The sequence below is a fragment of the Pholis gunnellus genome (genome assembly GCF_910591455.1).
Source record: "Pholis gunnellus genome assembly, chromosome: 17".
Lineage (NCBI taxonomy): Eukaryota > Metazoa > Chordata > Actinopteri > Perciformes > Pholidae > Pholis > Pholis gunnellus.
This window is the reverse complement of record NC_136544.1, coordinates 11,371,632-11,385,075: the sequence shown is the minus strand read 5'-3', so window position 1 is coordinate 11,385,075 and position 13,444 is coordinate 11,371,632. Positions and strand designations below refer to the sequence as shown.

The 13,444-nt window shown below is 37.1% G+C and overlaps 1 protein-coding gene across 1 annotated transcript; it reads left to right on the top strand.

Annotated features, from left to right (window-relative positions):
* The first annotated feature begins 4,286 nt into the window (after nucleotides 1–4,286).
* On the top strand, nucleotides 4,287–12,683 carry LOC306709229 (immunoglobulin gamma-1 heavy chain-like). Its single transcript, XM_079177296.1, has 8 exons — nucleotides 4,287–4,374; nucleotides 4,467–4,793; nucleotides 6,811–6,840; nucleotides 7,673–7,997; nucleotides 9,085–9,182; nucleotides 9,275–9,601; nucleotides 11,220–11,249; nucleotides 12,076–12,683. Exons 1-8 carry the CDS (start codon nucleotides 4,335–4,337, stop codon nucleotides 12,411–12,413), a joined length of 1,515 nt encoding a protein of 504 aa, XP_079033422.1. The 5' UTR covers nucleotides 4,287–4,334; the 3' UTR covers nucleotides 12,414–12,683.
* The last annotated feature ends 761 nt before the right edge of the window (nucleotides 12,684–13,444 follow it).

Sequence of the window (13,444 nt, the reverse complement as noted above, 5' to 3'; positions counted from 1 at the left end):
TGACAATATTGGTGACATGTTTGTTCCTAAACTCGATCAGTAATTTAAAAAAAATCTGGATTGACTCGCTTGCAATAGTCAGGATGTTAGAATAATTCATTAACAATAATGAAACTGAGTTTTCATCCTCTATCAGTGAAGCATCACCTCTGTACTCCCCCTTCCTTCCCAGGATGCACCTGCAGGCCTCCTCTTCTTATTTATAGCTCCATGCAAATGAAGAGGTCAATGGCAACTCTCTGTAAAATAAGAGGGAACTGTCTCTCTCTGGAAACACACTTGTGTTTTAATAATTAAGGATTGGTTAATTGCCTCTAATTGACAGCTTGCCTCTTATTTTTGTAAAATTACATTCATATGTGCAGAGCAAAAGACTAAATCCTGGTGTAAATATCTATTTTTGATTATTTTTGATACTAAATGATTAAAATTAATAAAACTTTCATCAATGAATGCCATCCATAAGAAGATGAAAATAAAATGACATTTATACTGCAGGTTTTTCACATCATGAAAGTATTGTGTTTTGTAAGTAAAGTTTTCATCTCCATTTTATATAACCTGATAAACAACAGTAGATGAATTGCAGACATTTCCTTCACAGAAGATAAAAGACCAACACATGTGAGAAATCATGCAGATTAAAGCAAAGCTCCTCCTCCTGTCAGTCACTCTCAGTTTCAGCGTTGTAATAAATTGCTCCTCCAGCACCTCCTCTCCTCATCCTCCAAACCCTCTAATCTGTCAGCAGTAAGCTCACTTTCCAAGTCACAAGGCCATTCTCAGCACACACTGACAACATGCTGGGGACCCTCTGCACTCTCATCACTGCTCTCACATGTGAGGAGGCTGACTTACTGCTGCTTTGAGCTCATGTTGGATTCATCGGTCTGTGTGTTTCTCTTGACTTCATGTCATCTTGTTGTTTCCAGGTGTGAGTGGTGTGACGGTGGTGACACAGAAGCCTGTTGTGACGGTGAGGAGAGGAGAGACAGCCACCATGGACTGTAACCTGGGGACGGTTACTGGCAGTGTTGCTAGCTGGTACAAACAGATTCCTGGAGGAGTTCCTCAGTTTGTTTTATATTTTTATCACGGCCACAGCTCTCCAACCTACGGCTCTGGTTTCTCCTCTCCAAAGTTCACATCTACTCATCAATCAACATCAGATTATCGTTTGATCATAAACAACATAGAGGAGGGAGACTCAGCAGTCTATTACTGTAAAACATGGGACGACTCTGTTAAACAGGAGGTATCACAGTGATTTACACTGTGACAAAAACCTCTTCACTCAATACTTCTGCTTTTTGAGACTCTGACACATCTTGACTGCAGTGAAGCCATCAGTCAATGCTTTCTGTAACTTCCCCTCATAAGTATTAAACATATATTTTCAAACGTACTAGTTTTCTATTATATATGCAGAATATTCACACAAGTAAAGTAAAGTCATGATCTTTTACATTGTTGAAAAACAATAATTATTCACAGTAAATATTAGTGTCTCTCTGCTCATCAAACGTATTTCAAATTGTAGGAAGTTTGCAATAACTTCTTATTTAATGATCTCAATGCATTTTTCCTTCTGGAGAGAAATCCTCTGGTGCCCATGTATATCTTTATACTGTAATGTGATTGCTTGTAGCAGATATAATACATATTTAATTATTATCAAAATATGTAACGATTATTAAAAACTCAATTATGAATCATAAACCCATAGATTAGTACAAAAAGAATGGTGGTACTCAGCAAACAACGGATTTCTTTGTATGACTAGTTTTAAAGAGAAAACGTGTCTGATAACACTCCTCCATGTGTGCAAGAGAGATTTGCAGACATCCAAAGATAATATGAAGATATTTGATCATGAAAAAAACAATTTATGGAATATCAGATTATTGGTACAAAATGATCTGTTGATAAGACATTAAACCACATACCTGTTTTATATTTGAAGACTGTGTTCATGGTTTAAGCTCCTCCTCCTCCACGTCTCCTCTCCTCAGTGTCTTTATAAGCTTCAGTGTCTCTTCTCCTCACACTCCAACTCTGCTCACCTCTCAGCTGGACAGTAAGGAACGTTTACACCACACACTGACAACATGCTGGGGATCCTCTGCACTCTCATCACTGCTCTCACATGTGAGGAGGCTGACTTACTGCTGCTTTGAGCTCATGTTGGATTCATCGGTCTGTGTGTTTCTCTTGACTTCATGTCATCTTGTTGTTTCCAGGTGTGAGTGGTGTGACGGTGGTGACACAGAAGTCTGTTGTGGCGGTGAGGAGAGGAGAGACAGCCACCATGGACTGTAACCTGGGGACGGTTACTAACTATCCTGCTCTCTGGTATAAACAGATTCCTGGAGGAGTTCCTCAGTTTGTTTTATATTTTTATCACAGCTCAAGCTCTCCAACCTACGGCTCTGGTTTCTCCTCTCCAAAGTTCACATCTACTCATCAGTCAACAACAGATTATCGTTTGATCATAAACAACATAGAGGAGGGAGACTCAGCAGTCTATTACTGTAAAACATGGGACAGCTCTGTTAATCAGTACGTATCACAGTGATTTACACTGTGACAAAAACCTCTTCACTCAATACTTCTGCTTTTTGAGACTCTGACACATCTTGACTGAGAGTGAAGCCATCAGTCAATGCTTTCTGTAACTTCCCCTCATAAGTATTAAACATATATTTTCAAACGTACTAGTTTTCTATTATACATGCAGAATATTCACACAAGTAAAGTAAAGTCATGATCTTTTACATTGTTGAAAACAATAATGATTCATCACACGTATTTCAAATTGTAGGAAGTTTGCAATAACTTCTTATTTAATGATCTAAATGTATTTTTCCTTCTGGAGAGAAATCCTCTGGTGTCCATGTATATCTTTATACTGTAGCGTGATTGCGTCAAGCAGATTTAATAAATATGTAATACATATTATAATATGTAATCATTATTAAAATCTCAGTTATGAATCATAAACCCATAGATTAGTACAAAAAAGTGACGGTACTCAGCTTCCATGATAAAACATCATTAATATAAATCAGATAATTTAACTTTAGATTAAATTTAGGACGCCACCCAATTTTGGAAAACTTCTAAATTCTCTATAAATCAATTAAATCTCAATATCACGTTTGCTGCTGATTTCTTCTCATGGTGTACAGAAACCTATTGTTTCTTACACACACACAAATAAATTCAGAAAATAATTAGAAGTTATTCATAATTTACTTATAACTAAATATTGTTTCTGGAGCAGAAACAGTCATGTTTACAACAGCAAATGCACGATACAAAGTCATTAATATCTCACTGGAAACAAACGTAAAATGTCAATAAAATAAATAACATTTCTGAGTAAAGTTTATAAAGAATGAAGAACACAGACATCCGTCAGTATCAGTCAATCCTCCCGTCTTCTGTCCACCTGGCTGCTTTGTCTCAGCCTGTGTTCTGGTTGAGACAGAAGTTGCAGAGAGAACAATCATCATCCAGTTTATATGACAGGAAACTAAAATAACTGTAAACAGGGTTGTTTATCATGGAGACAACTATACTCATTATATATGAACTAGATATTTTCACTGTTGGAAGATTTGTGAACTTTAAGCTGTCACAATTAATGTGAATAAAGTGAATTTGATTACACTAAGCTAGATTCAAAATCAAAAGATTTATAAAACGGGAAACCCAAAAATAACATGAATATGAAAACAAGGAGAACTTAACTTAGGGAACTTGACAAGGTGTTACAGCTCAAACTCTCCAAAACGTGATGTATTATTTAAATAGTGTGAAGGTGGTGATTTTGTATTTTAGTTGCAATAGATTCGTTCGTATTTAGCCAATATACTTTGACATACAGTAAACTAAAATAGATCAGATATCTGAAAAAAACAGGAAACACTGTTTATTGTGTAAAACATAATGAAAACACCATATTTTCAGCTCAAATATTGAACCACGGATTTCTTTGTATGATTAGTTTTAAAGAGAAAACATGTCTGATAACACTCCTCCATGTGTGAAAGAGAGATCTGCAGACATCCAAAGATAATATGAAGATATTTGATCATGAAAAAAACAATTTCTGAAATATCAGATCATTGGTACAAAATGATCTGTTGATAAGACATTAAACCACATACCTGTTTTATATTTGAAGACTGTGTTCATGGTTTAAGCTCCTCCTCCTCCACTTCTCCTCTCCTCAGTGTCTTTATAAGCTTCAGAGTCTCTTCTCCTCACACTCCAACTCTGCTCACCTCTCAGCTGGACAGTAAGGAACGTTTACACCACACACTGACAACATGCTGGGGACCCTCTGCACTCTCATCACTGCTCTCACATGTGAGGAGGCTGACTTACTGCTGCTTTGAGCTCATGTTGGATTCATCGGTCTGTGTGTTTCTCTTGACTTCATGTCATCTTGTTGTTTCCAGGTGTGAGTGGTGTGACGGTGGTGACACAGAAGCCTGTCATGACGGTGAGGAGAGGAGAGACAGCCACCATGGACTGTAACCTGGGGACGGTTACTAACAGTGCTGCTCGCTGGTACAAACAGATTCCTGGAGGAGTTCCTCAGTTTGTTTTATATTTTCATCGCAGCAACAGCTCTCCAACCTACGGCTCTGGTTTCTCCTCTCCAAAGTTCACATCTACTCATCAGTCAACATCAGATTATAGTTTGATCATAAACAACATAGAGGAGGGAGACTCAGCAGTCTATTACTGTAATACATGGGACAGCTCTGTTAATCAGGTCGTATCACAGTGATTTACACTGTGACAAAAACCTCTTCACTCAATACTTCTGCTTTTTGAGACTCTGACACATCTTGACTGGAAGTGAAGCCATCAGTCAATGCTTTCTGTAACTTATAATAAACTAATATTTTCAAACTTCTAAATCCTTTTATTGTATTCTCACACAAGTTCTCAAATCTTTACTATTGGTAATTATTTACAGTTTGCCGTGTGTACAATAAGCTCACACTCACAATGTAAACCACCTAAACACAAGTTATGATCTATCACACTGTCCTGAAAATAATATTCAACAGGTTGAGGTGTTACATGAAAGTAAACCCTTCACCCTGCTTATGATATAATACTGCTTACACATACTGTAACAGACCGGAGATAGAGTGATTATAGATCTCAGCGGATCACTATGACATGGAGTCCCCCAGGGTTTGATTCTCGGCCCCTATTATTCAACCTGTATGTTCTCCCTTTAGGTCAAATCATACGTGACAATAACGATGCTTATCAGCTTATCAGCTTTACAGACAACACTCAGATTCACTTAGCTTGTTCACCAAGTGACTATGATCCCTCAGACTCACTCCATCAATGCTGAGAGTAAGTACATTGCTCGATGCAATTACATGTTCTTCAATTAAATAAAGACAAGACAGAAATCGTTGTATATGGCAACAAGGAGAAAAGAATGAAAGTGAATGCCCAGCTTGACCCAAGTTAGAAATCTTGGCGTTTTACTCAGATCTGAGCTTCAGCAGCCGCATCAATGTAATAACTGAATCAGTATTTTGTCGTCTTAAAGAATTGAAGATCTCATTGTAAGAAAAATGTATGAAAGAAAAGAACTGTTTATTGAACTTCTTTACAACCCGAGGAGTCACATTTAACATAAAACTATGAACCCACATAGGAATACTTTTTTTTTTGATCAGTCCTAAATAGAAAAATACAAAAAAACAATTTATACGACACAATAACTGGATTTAATACTGAAATAACATTAGCAGACTTCCAAAAGCAATATGAACACGTAGTTTTTTATCAACAAAACTTATGAAGACGTGTATGATGTGAAACCCATATATGATGTTGATTTGAGTGTGAAAACTGTGTTCATGGTTTAAGCTCCTCCTCCTCCACGTCTCCTCTCCTCAGTGTCTTTATAAGCTTCAGTGTCTCTTCTCCTCACACTCCAACCCTGCTCACCTCTCAGCTGGACAGTAAGGAACGTTTACACCACACACTGACAACATGCTGGGGATCCTCTGCACTCTCATCACTGCTCTCACATGTAAGATATTCTTCTCATTCATTTTACAGCACATGTTTTCACACAGAAACCTTTCACCTTATTTGTTTTCTCTCTGTGTGTTGACAGATGTTGATGCAGTGATAGTGCTGACTCAGACGCCTGCTGTCCACACAGTTTCTACAGGACAAGAGGTTGTTCTCAACTGCAACATTCAGAGATCTGATAACAATTATGTCCGTTGGTATAAACAGGTTCCTGGTGAAGCTCCTCAGTATGTTCTCAGTTTCCGCCATAGTGACAGTTCCCTCGTCTTTGGATCAGGATTCTCCTCAGACCGGTTCAACTCTAAATCCTCATCAAGCATAGAATACCAGTTCATCATAAAGCAGGCAGAGGCAGGAGACTCTGCTCAGTATTACTGTCAGACATGGGATGACTCTGCTACTGCAGCTGTACCACAGTGGTTCACACTGTGACAAAAACCTCCATCAGACACTCACTACAGGTTTTTACATTTCTGAGTAAAATGAAACCACTAAAATCAGCAAAACTGGAACAAAACATTGAAGGACATTAAATGAATCAATCTAAAGAGACTAGAGTGTTTGAAACAAGTCCAGCAGTGTTTAGGAATAAGATCAGACTGATGAAGTGAATGAGATGTTGACAGTGAAAGTTGGTCTCAACAGGATGTTTCAGTTCCACTCCCCTCATTAGAGAGTCAGGAGGTTTTTGTACAGCCATGTGTACAAACTGAATCACTGTGGTATTCGGACAAGGAACCAAGCTGATTGTGACAAGTAAGTACTTTTTATCTGATCATAAAACTAGATCTGTTATCTGTTTCTGATAAATATTAAGAGAAAATAATCAATGTAAAATTTGGTATATATTTAAAATGTTCAATATGTTGTTTAGTGATTTAAATTTAGACTTTTTAACACCTGCTTTGATACCAGGCTTGGAGTTTGAAGGCAAAGGAAAGATCTGCAAAATGATCATAATATTTAAAACATATTTGACAAATACTCAAACGTTCATTGATGACTGAGGATCTTTTTTACAGTCGCACAACATTTAAAATATTCTTATTTATTTTAACATTTTAGATCATTATGTGAAATAATTTATTGAAGATGATTTTACAGTGTGACATCAACACCAAGCTGTTCTTGTAATGTTGATTTACTAATCTTCTAAAGTTTACGGTTAACTTTAACTTTACCTGAATATCATTGTGACTATTTTAAATTAAATTTGATTCCTTTGGTGTTAACGTCTTCACAAAAGCAAAGTGACTACTAATGGAGCTTAATTTGTCACAGTGATTTAAATTATTTTATTAAATTTAAATAAAAAAATTTATGACACAGAAAGCAACTTTGTGACAGTTTCCAGTCTAAAAATCGCACAGAATATTTCAAAGTTTGTAATAAATTGTCGATGTTTTAACAATGAACACTGCTTATATTTAGGTGATGATTACTAAATGTTTTTGCCAATTTAAAATGCTTCAGTACTTCAGCAGGTTTGCTATATGTCCAACACAACTAATACATTAATCTGTGATGTCATGCTTTGTATTAATGATTTGATTCTAGTTCATTAATTAAAGTCCTCCTTGTGTTTCAGGCTCCAGCCTCCCTCCTCCCGTCCTGACTGTCTTCCCTCCGTCCAGTGCTGAGCTCCAGTCCAACAAAGCCTCTCTGGCCTGTCTGTCCAGTCAGTCTTTGCCTTTTGCAGATGTGACCTGGATGTCTGGAGGGAGTCCAGTGAGCAGTGGGATCTCTACCAGCACCGCTGTTAAACAACCTGACCAGACCTTCCACATCAGCAGCTATCTGTCCGTCCAGACGTCAGACTGGAACATGGATAAGGTTTACACATGTAAAGTGTCTTTGGGCTCCCAGACTTCAGAGAAAAACATCAAGAAGTCCGACTGTCCCTCTGAACAACAGTAGAGGAGCAGAATGACCGTTTAACATCTGCTTCTTTACTCTTTGTGCTGTTTGTTCATCACAAGCTTTACATGTTAAATGTGTCTGCATGCTTGTAGTAAATGTTGTGACAGTTAGGTGGAGGTGTTGTATCAGCTTTGCAACGCTGCATATTTCAAGAATCAATCAATAAAAAATAAAGAAAACTTAAAGAACAAAAAGTGTTGAATGTATTTTTACTCATGAGAAGATCATTTAAATGTTGTTTCCTTCAATATATTTTTTCTCACAATGTTCATTGATAATTACATTTAGTCCAGCACACATAACAGATTTATTTCTTTTTAATTCTTAGTTGAATATGTACAAAGCTACATCGTTATTTGTACTTTATTTGCAATGAAGGCAGAACAGAGAGATTTACAGATTAATACATTTAAGATGTGAGAATATTAGATACAAATCTGATGTGAAACTGAGTTTTCATCCTCTATCAGTGAAGCATCACCTCTGTACTCCCCCTTCCTTCCCAGGATGCACCTGCAGGCCTCCTCTTCTCATTTATAGCTCCATGTAAATGAAGAGGTCAAGTGTCAGCTCTCTGTAAAATAAGAGGGAACTGTCTCTGACTGGAAACATACTTGTGTTTTAATAATTAAGGATTGGTTGATTACAGACAGCTTGCCTCTTATTTTTGTAAAATTACATTCATATGTGAAGAGCAAAAGACTAAATCCTGGTGTAAATATCTATTTTTGATTCATTGAAAAACTTGAAAGCTAAATGATTAAAATTAATAAAACTTTCATCAATGAATGCCATCCATAAGAAGATGAACATAAAATGACATTCATACTGCAGGTTTTTGACATCATGACATTATTGTGTTTTGTGAAGTAAAGTTTTCATCTACATTTTATATAACCTGATGAACAACAGTAGATGAATTGAAGACATTTCCTTCCACAGAAGATAAAAGACCAACACATGTGAGAAATCATGCAGATTAAAGCAAAGCTCCTCCTCCTGTCAGTCACTCTCAGTTTCAGCGTTGTAATAAATTGCTCCTCCAGCACCTCCTCTCCTCATCCTCCAAACCCTCTAATCTGTCAGCAGTAAGCTCACTTTCCAAGTCACAAGGCCATTCTCAGCACACACTGACAACATGCTGGGGACCCTCTGCACTCTCATCACTGCTCTCACATGTGAGGAGGCTGACTTACTGCTGCTTTGAGCTCATGTTGGATTCATCGGTCTGTGTGTTTCTCTTGACTCCATGTCATCTTGTTGTTTCCAGGTGTGAGTGGTGTGACGGTGGTGACACAGAAGCCTGTTGTGACGGTGAGGAGAGGAGAGACAGCCACCATGGACTGTAACCTGGGGACGGTTACTGGCAGTGTTGCTAGCTGGTACAAACAGATTCCTGGAGGAGTTCCTCAGTTTGTTTTATATTTTTATCACAGCCACAGCTCTCCAACCTACGGCTCTGGTTTCTCCTCTCCAAAGTTCACATCTACTCATCAGTCAACATCAGATTATCGTTTGATCATAAACAACATAGAGGAGGGAGACTCAGCAGTCTATTACTGTAATACATGGGATGGCTCTGTTAATCAGGTCGTATCACAGTGATTTACACTGTGACAAAAACCTCTTCACTCAATACTTCTGCTTTTTGAGACTCTGACACATCTTGACTGCAGTGAAGCCATCAGTCAATGCTTTCTGTAACTTCCCCTCATAAGTATTAAACATATATTTTCAAACGTACTAGTTTTCTATTATATATGCAGAATGTTCACACAAGTAAAGTAAAGTCATGATCTTTTACATTGTTGAAAAACAATAATTATTCACAGTAAATATTAGTGTCTCTCTGCTCATCAAACGTACTTCAAATTGTAGGAAGTTTGCAATAACTTCTTATTTAATGATCTCAATGCATTTTTCCTTCTGGAGTGAAATCCTCTGGTGCCCATGTATATCTTTATACTGTAGTGTGATTGCTTGTAGCAGATATAATACATATTTAATTATTATCAAAATATGTAACGATTATTAAAAACTCAATTATGAATCATAAACCCATAGATTAGTACAAAAAGAATGGTGGTACTCAGCAAACAACGGATTTCTTTGTATGACTAGTTTTAAAGAGAAAACGTGTCTGATAACACTCCTCCATGTGTGCAAGAGAGATCTGCAGACATCCAAAGATAATATGAAGATATTTGATCATGAAAAAAACAATTTATGGAATATCAGATTATTGGTACAAAATGATCTGTTGATAAGACATTAAACCACATACCTGTTTTATATTTGAAGACTGTGTTCATGGTTTAAGCTCCTCCTCCTCCACGTCTCCTCTCCTCAGTGTCTTTATAAGCTTCAGTGTCTCTTCTCCTCACACTCCAACCCTGCTCACCTCTCAGCTGGACAGTAAGGAACGTTTACACCACACACTGACAACATGCTGGGGATCCTCTGCACTCTCATCACTGCTCTCACATGTAAGATATTCTTCTCATTCATTTTACAGCACATGTTTTCACACAGAAACCTTTCACATTATTGTTTCTCTCTGTGTGTTGACAGATGTTGATGCAGTGATAGTGCTGACTCAGACGCCTGCTGTCCACACAGTTTCTACAGGACAAGAGGTTGTTCTCAACTGCAACATTCAGAGAGATGATGGAAATTATGTCCATTGGTATAAACAGGTTCCTGGTGAAGCTCCTCAGTATGTTGTGAGATTTTACCATTCTCACAGTTCACCAACCTTTGGATCAGGATTCTCCTCAGACCGGTTCAACTCTAAATCCTCATCAAGCATAGAATACCAGTTCATCATAAAGCAGGCAGAGGCAGGAGACTCTGCTCAGTATTACTGTGAGACATGGGATGGCTCTGCTACTGCAGCTGTACCACAGTGGTTCACACTGTGACAAAAACCTCCATCAGACACTCACTACAGGTTTTTACATTTCTGAGCAAAATAAAAACACTGAAATCAGCAAAACTGGAACAAAACATTGAAGGACATGAAATGAATCAATCTAAAGAGACGAGAGTGTTTGAAACAAGTCCAGCAGTGTTTAGGAATAAGATCAGACTGATGAAGTGAATGAGATGTTGACAGTGAAAGTTGGTCTCAACAGGATGTTTCAGTTCCACTCCCCTCATTAGAGAGTCAGGAGGTTTTTGTACAGCCATGTGTACAAACTGAATCACTGTGGTATTCGGACAAGGAACCAAGCTGATTGTGACAAGTAAGTACTTTTTATCTGATCATAAAACTAGATCTGTTATCTGTTTCTGATGAATATTAAGAGGAAATAATCAATGTAAAATGTGGTAATTATTTAAAATGTTCAATATGTTGTTTGGTGATTTAAATTTAGACTTTTTAACACCTGCTTTGATACCAGGCTTTGAGTTTGAAGGCAAAGGAAAGATCTGCAAATGATCATAATATTTAAAACAAATTTGACAAATACTCAAACGTTCATTGATGACTGAGGATCTTTTTTACAGTCGCACAACATTTATAATATTCTTATTTATTTTAACATTTTAGATCGATATGTGAAATAATTTATTGAAGATTGTTTGGCATCAACACCAAGCTGTTCTTGTAATGTTGATTTATTAATCTTCTAAAGTTTAGGATTCATTCTAATTTTACCTGAATATCATTGTGACTATTTTAGATTAAATTAGTTTCCTTAGGTTTTAACGACTTCACAAAAGCAAAGTGACTACTATTAAAGATTCATTTGTCACAGTGATTGAATATAATTTTATTAAAATTTAAATCCCATTTTTTATGACATAGAAAGGGACTTTATGACAATTTCCAGCCTAAAAAAAATCATACAGAATATTTCAGTTTGTAATAAATTGTAGATGTTTTTACAAGGAACACTGCTTATATTTAGGTGATGATTACTAAATATTTTTGTAAATTGAAAATGCTTCAGTACTTCAGCAGGTTTGCTATATGTTCAACACAACTAGTAAATGAATCTGTGATGTCATGCTTTGTATTAATGATTTGATTCTAGTTCATTAATTAAAGTCCTCCTTGTGTTTCAGGCTCCAGCCTCCCTCCTCCCGTCCTGACTGTCTTCCCTCCGTCCAGTGCTGAGCTCCAGTCCAACAAAGCCTCTCTGGCCTGTCTCGCTGCTCTGCCCAGTCAGTCTAAGGGTTTTGCAGATGTGACCTGGATGTCTGGAGGGAGTCCAGTGAGCAGTGGGATCTCTACCAGCACCGCTGTTAAACAACCTGACCAGACCTTCCACATCAGCAGCTATCTGTCCGTCCAGACGTCAGACTGGAACATGGATAAGGTTTACACATGTAAAGTGTCTTTGGGCTCCCAGACTTCAGAGAAAAACATCAAGAAGTCCGACTGTCCCTCTGAACAACAGTAGAGGAGCAGAATGACCGTTTAACATCTGCTTCTTTACTCTTTGTGCTGTTTGTTCATCACAAGCTTTACATGTTAAATGTGTCTGCATGCTTGTAGTAAATGTTGTGACAGTTAGGTGGAGGTGTTGGATCAGCTTTGCAACGCTGCATATTTCAAGAATCAATCAATAAAAAATAAAGAAAACTTTGAGAACAAAAAGTGTTGAATGTATTTTTACTCATGAGAAGATCATTTAAATGTTGTTTCCTTCAATATATTTGTTTTTCACAATGTTCACTGATAATTACATTTAGTCCAGCACACATAACAGACTTATTTCTGTTTAATTCTTAGCTGAATATGTACAAAGCTAAATCGTTATTTGTGCTTTATTTGCAATGAAAGCAGAACAGAGAGATTTACAGATTAATACATTTAAGATGTGAGAATATTAGATACAAATCTGATGTGAAACTGAGTTTTCATCCTCTATCAGTGAAGCATCACCTCTGTACTCCCCCTTCCTTCCCAGGATGCACCTGCAGGCCTCCTCTTCTCATTTATAGCTCCATGCAAATGAAGAGGTCAAGTGTCAGCTCTCTGTAAAATAAGAGGGAACTGTCTCTGACTGGAAACACACTTGTGTTTTTTAACAAGTAACATTTTGTCATTCACAGACAGTTTACCTCTTATTGTGAATAATGCTGATGCGTGCAGAGCCAAACATTATATCCTGCAGTAAATATGTATTCTTTATTAATAAAAACTTGTCAGCGAAATGATTCACAATCATAAAAACTTTCATCAATGAATCCCATCCATTAAAAATTTAGGATGAAATTATATTCATACTGGAGGCTTTTTTCACATAATGACATTATTTTGTTTTGTTAACTTAAGTTTTCATCTACACTGATAATAATGGATGAATTAAAGACATTTCCTTCCTCATAAGATAAAAGACCAACACATGTGAGAAATCATGCAGATTTAATTAAAGCTCCTCCTCCTGTCAGTCACTCTCAGTTTCAGCGTTGTAATAAATTGCTCCTC